This window comes from Piliocolobus tephrosceles, chromosome 19 (assembly GCF_002776525.5).
Source record: "Piliocolobus tephrosceles isolate RC106 chromosome 19, ASM277652v3, whole genome shotgun sequence".
Taxonomy (NCBI): Eukaryota; Metazoa; Chordata; class Mammalia; order Primates; family Cercopithecidae; genus Piliocolobus; species Piliocolobus tephrosceles.
Genome location: NC_045452.1, coordinates 11,641,671 through 11,647,670, shown reverse-complemented (window position 1 = coordinate 11,647,670; position 6,000 = coordinate 11,641,671). Strand labels below are relative to the sequence as shown.

At 40.5% G+C, this 6,000-nt stretch overlaps 1 protein-coding gene across 4 annotated transcripts in view; it reads right to left on the bottom strand.

Moving 5' to 3' along the window:
* Nucleotides 1–4,038: 4,038 nt before the first annotated feature.
* Nucleotides 4,039–6,000, bottom strand: part of HORMAD2 (HORMA domain containing 2) — a 145,593-nt gene continuing 143,631 nt past the window's right edge. For 2 of the 4 annotated variants that reach the window (XM_023190749.2, XM_023190750.2), the window contains one exon: nt 4,039–5,066. In XM_023190749.2, coding sequence (XP_023046517.1) covers nt 4,962–5,066 — 105 coding nt within the window. In that variant the 3' untranslated portion in view covers nt 4,039–4,961. The remainder of the gene's footprint in view (nt 5,067–6,000) is intronic. The other 2 variants (XM_023190747.2, XM_031934629.1) reach the window with 2 other exon arrangements.

Sequence of the window (6,000 nt, the reverse complement as noted above, 5' to 3'; positions counted from 1 at the left end):
GAGAGGAGGGGAGGGGAGAGGAGGGGAGGGGAGAGGAGGGGAGGGGAGAGGAGGGGAGGGGAGGGGAGAGGAGAAGGAAGAGAAAGGAAGAGAAGGGAAGAAAAGAAAGGGAAGGGAAGGGAAAGGGAAGGAAAGAAGGGAAGGGAAGAAGGGAAGGGAAGAAGGAAAGGGAGGTAGGGAAGGAAGGAAGGGAAGAAGGGGGAAGAAGGAAAGAAGGGAAGGGAGGAAGGGAGGAAGGAAAGAAGGGAAGGGAAGAAGGGAAGAAGGAAAGGGAAGGGAAGGGGAAGAAAGAAGGAATCCTAAGTTCCTGGAGACAAAGTGGACATGCTAAGAGTTAAAAAGCAGCCATAATGATGAACATCTGTTGAGTAGCGACTATATGTGTTCAGGGCTTGAATCCCCTTGCTTAAATCTCACAAAACTATGAAATAGGTGTAATTATTATTCAGATTTTATAGATTGAGTGAACTGGGGGCTAGAGAGATGAAATATCTTATCTAGAAAATGAGAACTTTTGAATCTAGCAGCCTAGGCTTTTTCTTTTCTACCTTGCTAAAAGGAAGATGAAAAACTAACTTTGCTTGCTTACCCTAGAGCCAATTGGTAATTACCCATATGGAACCTAGATGCTCCAGACTTCATCAGCCTTCAGGAGTCCTGAAAAACCCAAACAACCACTTAAAATTCACGCTTATACCAGGTTTCTAAGTGTCTGAGACCCCAGGGAATGCTCTACTAGTGCCCCATAGATGTTTCTGGCTATCTCAAGCAGTCTGCCTCTCTACTCCTGCCATGGAAAAACCCATGCACTGCTGAACACCATGGCACAGGTAAGTCCAGACTAAAATGTCTAATGAGCCTGGGCATGGTGGCTCAGACCTGTAATCCCAGCACTCTGGGAAACTGAGGCGGGCAGATTGCTTGAGCCCAGGAGTTTGAGACCAGCCTGGGCAACACAGTAAAACCTCATCTCTACTAAAAACACAAAAATTATCTGGGCATGGTAGCATATACCTGTAGTTCTAGCTACTTGGGAGGCTGAGGTGGGAGGATCACTTGAACCTGGGAGGTCAAGGCTGTAGTGAGCCATGATCGCGTCACTATACTCCAGGTTGGGCGACAGAGTGAGACTGTCTCAAAATAAAATAAAATAAAAGTTTAATGAGACTTTACTACTTTACTACTAAAGGCTCTGGGGTAACATGATGGAATTATAACACAGGAAAAAGCCCTAAAGCTGAGTTAATCAGCCTATTACCAGAAACGCTGGCCAATCCCTTTCTCAACATCCTCTATTGAGCAAATCTCATGTGCAACTTCCAGCCAGGTTGCAAGGGAATAGTTTACGCCAGCCCTGCACATAGCCAGTGGTACCTGTGAGCCACCACCTTCTATAAGACTGAGTTTGCTCCTCCCAGACAGCGAAACTCTAATTGCAGAGATATTGTGCACCCAAGGGGATATTATATGAGCAGATTAGCTCCTTAGTACCTCAAGTCTTGCCATTTCTAAATAGGAACTTGACTTCACCAATGGATAACCCAAGGGCCCATTAATAAAAGCTTTTTTCTTTTTAACCAAGAATGGTGTCCTCCTCCTCTATCAAAACTGGAAATTTTATATCAAGTCTCAGCCATGACCTCAGTACACAAATCACACAGTCACACTGAAAATATTACCTTTTTTTCCTTTAAACAAACTAAAAATATCTAAAGAAGATACATTTAGGCATTTTCTCACTTGTACAGAATCTAGAATCCTACATTGTAGCAGATCTTGACTTAACTCTTACATGCACAGTGTGTTCAGTTTCATTTTATTATTTGGGACCTCTTTCTAAATGATGATGATTATAACTGAGAATTATTTCAATATAAGATTCTGTGGAAGTCCCTAAATATCCAATACTATTGAGTTTGAAACCATAAATTGACAATTTTAAGATACATTAAAGTTGGCTCTAATGGTTAGTGGAATTTTAAGAACACACACACAACTCTGAACTCATGTGAAAGCAACTTTGACACTGATGAACATTTCCAGCCTCTTCCTGGAAGAGGTGAGCTGGAGAATGAAAGAACCCAGACAGCAGAGGGACCTGAAAGAGGGGAAATGAAGGTGTGGTTTCAGTGCCTGGCTTCAAAGACTGGCGGCAATCATGAGCCTAACCCATGTCTTTCCAGCTAGACCAAATTTCTGTAAAGACAGAAAAACCCCAAACAGCCAAATTCAAATTTCCCCTGCATAACTTTTTATTTAATAATGTCCCGGTTTCCAAATATCATCATCTAATCTTTGTGATCACACTGATGAACCAAGCACAGTCAGGGTGAGGGAATGACTGGTCTAGAACAGCTCAGGCATCCCAGCATGGGGCCTGTTTTCATTCTTTTCACTAAAGTGTCAGCTCCTTGATGCACTTGTGTTTATTCATCCCATTACAATTAAGAACCAAAATGAATAGACTAGAAAAAATATTTCTTTCCCTCTAATAAATCATTCAGTAGATAGAACTGAATATACTCCAATATTGATAGCTGGTTGCATATTTGAACTCTGCTGTGTAAAATCAGATTGTTCACGTTTTCACAGTTCTCAGATTCTCTTGATAATAGATCTCCTTCCCTGTGTGCCCAGCCAAAGGCACAGGCCCAGAAACTTCTCTGTTGTCTCACATACACACTGCCTCAGAAACACAGAGTCCATCTACTGGCAGTGAGAAAGACTGTTCAGATGGGGAAAGAGGTGTTAATAGAGACAATAAAATCACTATAGAAATTTTCTAGATAGATTCAGATTTAAGACTTTGATTTAAAGGATCTGTCAACCTTAGGCTAAGTTTATGATAATCACAAATATAGATTATGAGCTCAATTCCCCTTGAAGCAAAATAGTTCCTTTTGAAATCCAGATTAACTACTCAGTAGTGCTAATTTGCTTTGAGAGTCGTTTATAGAGTTTTTGTGAAGCTCCTCTGTGTTCAAATACCTGCAGTGAAGACAAGCCCACTAATTCACAAGGTAGCCCATTTCAAAATTTTGACAACTGACAACTGTAGAGTTAAAAAGCTCCTCCTAGGCTGGGTGTGGTGGTCCATGCCTATAATCCTAGCACTTTGGGAGGCTGAGGTGGCTGGATTACTTGAAGTCAGGAGTTCGAGACCAGCCTGGGCAACATGGCGAAACCCCATGTCTACAAAAGATACAAAAATAAGCCAGGCATGGTAGCACATGCTTGTAGTCCCAGCCAGTCCAGAGGCTGAGGTGGGAGGATCACTTGAGCCTGGGAGGTCAATGTTGCAGTGAGCTGAGATCATGCCGGGAAAAAAAAAAAAAAAAAAAAGCTCCTCCTTATAAATTGATCTCCCATAGCCTTTATCAATTTGCTCTGAGACCTTCTCTCTGGAGAGACACAAACCTAATTCCTCTACTAGACAGCTAATCTCTTTATGTGATTCTCTTAAAAGAAATGACAGTGACTCAGTCTACAATTCTATCAAGGATATAATAAATCCAATACCTTTCCCCTCCTTCTTTTAGTGGTAGAGCAGGCTTTCATGAGTCCACCTAATACACTAAAAGAAGGGGAAATGCTCCTCCTCGTTGGCAGGCCCCAGTGCTACAGTCCAATTTAAGACCCTAGTTTGGTAGGCTGCCCTAGATAGTCAGGAATGGCTGAGAGTCTGGCGTCTGGCAAGGGGCAGTGCTGAACAGGCAGGCTCCCTGGGATTTTCCTACAGAAATTCACCTTAGTCTGGGTCAGAGGTCACTGGTTCTCCTTTGTGTGTGTGTGTGTGTGTGTGTGTGTGTCTGTGTGTGTGTCTGTGTGTGTGTATGTTAGAATCTGGAGAGTTTTCCACAGTGCCTGAACCTGAGAGTTTGACTTAGTAGAAATGAGGCAGGCCTAGTAATCCATATTTTAACAAGCACTCCAGTTATTGATGTTCTCACTACACTTTACATTTGGAGAAATACTGATGGTAGCAAAGAAACTTTTCCTCTCTGTGTGAAAAAAGATGAGCAAAAAAAAAAAAAAAAGTCTTGTATTTTCATTTTATTTAACCATAAGTCACACACTGAACATTTAACTTATTGGTCCTATCCATTTAAATTAAATTACTAAACCTCATTTTATAAGTTACTAAATCTCATGTTATATAAATAATAGAAATAACACTTTAAGTCATTTATTGTTCAGCTCATACTAATCATCAATTAAATCTATCCAAATTCTTCCAGGATAAGGAGGGAACTAATAGCATCATTTGCAGGTTGCAGACTGATAAACTGAAATGCTTGTTGGGAAATATTCAATATAGGTCTTAAGAAGAGAGCCAGGCTCCCAAATTGCCGCATGTTCCCTGTTTTGGATTGGCTAACAGAACAGGGCCTGGGGCCATAGTTGAGGGAGGGCACATTTTGGTCCCACAATTAGCTGATCAACCTTGTGACTGAGGTTAACACATAAATCACACCTGGATAAGCACCTCCACATGCATCCTATGCAACTCTGTGGGAATTTTTAGTACAGCTAGAAAGGGATTCCAGTATACAGGTTACAACAAGTCAAAACATTTCACAGTAGCCTCAATACCTGAAGAGTTTAATTATGCAAAAAGAAAAAAGAAAAAAAATCCTTCTTTCCTTTGAGAACAACAGCTTCTTTCCAAAATAACTGCTGTGGTTCTTTTACAAATATAACATAAAAAGTGCCTTATCTCTAACCCAGCTTTGAAGTAATGCTATCCAGAGGCAGCCCTACTGACCCTCTTTCCTTGTGGCAAAGTGGATTCATGTCCTACCTCGCCGGTAATTTAGCACTTACTAACCGACAAAAAAATTGAGCAAACAATTTAGAAAAAGGTTTTGGTAACAGGAATTTACTTTCCTGCTAAGACAGTTTATGCATGTTTTTACAAAATAAATTTAATTTAAAATAAATGTAGAAAGAGTATTTAGCTTTCATTTTCTGTTAGGGATGAAGACCTTCACTGGTTCACTGACCTTCCTCTTCTTCCTGGAGTACTCAGAACTTTGCTGACTGCACACAAAATTCATTCTTTGAATCTGTGAGAATCACCAGAGAGAGGCACAATTCAGCAGAGATTTTGACATCTGCACAAGACATATATAAGACAGGTAGACCAAGCATTAATCCCTCAAGCTGCATAACGGATCCAAACCTGCTTTCCTGTGGGCTGGTTTGGCCCTGCACAGAGGCCCTGCTGCCAGTATCAGAGTCTGGTATTCCAAGTTTCAGGAGCTGAGGTCCCTTGGAGGCAGCCAGTTTCTGAGACAGTTTCTTGGCTCTCTCTAGTGAATTCAACACATCCAAGTCTTGAGAGAAGGCTTGTTAAGGTGTGGGGCCAACAAGAAGCAATTAAGGTTTAGGAGAGATCTGGGGCACTGACTGCTTTAGAGGCAAATGTCATTTAAGTCCCAATTTCAGGTAGCAGAGACATACTGTCTTGTCTTTTCTATCGTATGTTCAGAATAATGAATTAAGAAGAAACATAACCTTTCTACTGAGGAGTATGTTAGTGATGAAAGGGAAGTTGGTCAGTGAAACATTATAGATATGTATTTTGCCATTGAGTTTGGCTTTGGTAAAGATTTTAGAACTTATTTTTGCTTAACTGGGTGAACAATTAGATATATTATAATTTGCCAAACAATCCCTAATGCGTGAAATTCCAAGAAACACATAGAGGACATTTATATATTTTCCAGCCACTAGATGGGAGGAAAGGTTTTTCCATGTCCTATGTTTTTCACTTGTGAGAATATATAGTAGAGGTTCCAAAATTACCCCTTTTGTCCTTTGTAGGAGAGGCATGTTATTATTACTGATATGTTTTTATAACAAAATAGTGGAAGTGCCAATAAAACATTTAAGTGCCATTTAGGAACAAAGATTGGGTATCAAAAATGGCTAACTTAAGCACTAATTCATCGTTTAGTTTTATAAAGCAGTTGAATTTCTGATCTCAGAAACCACAAA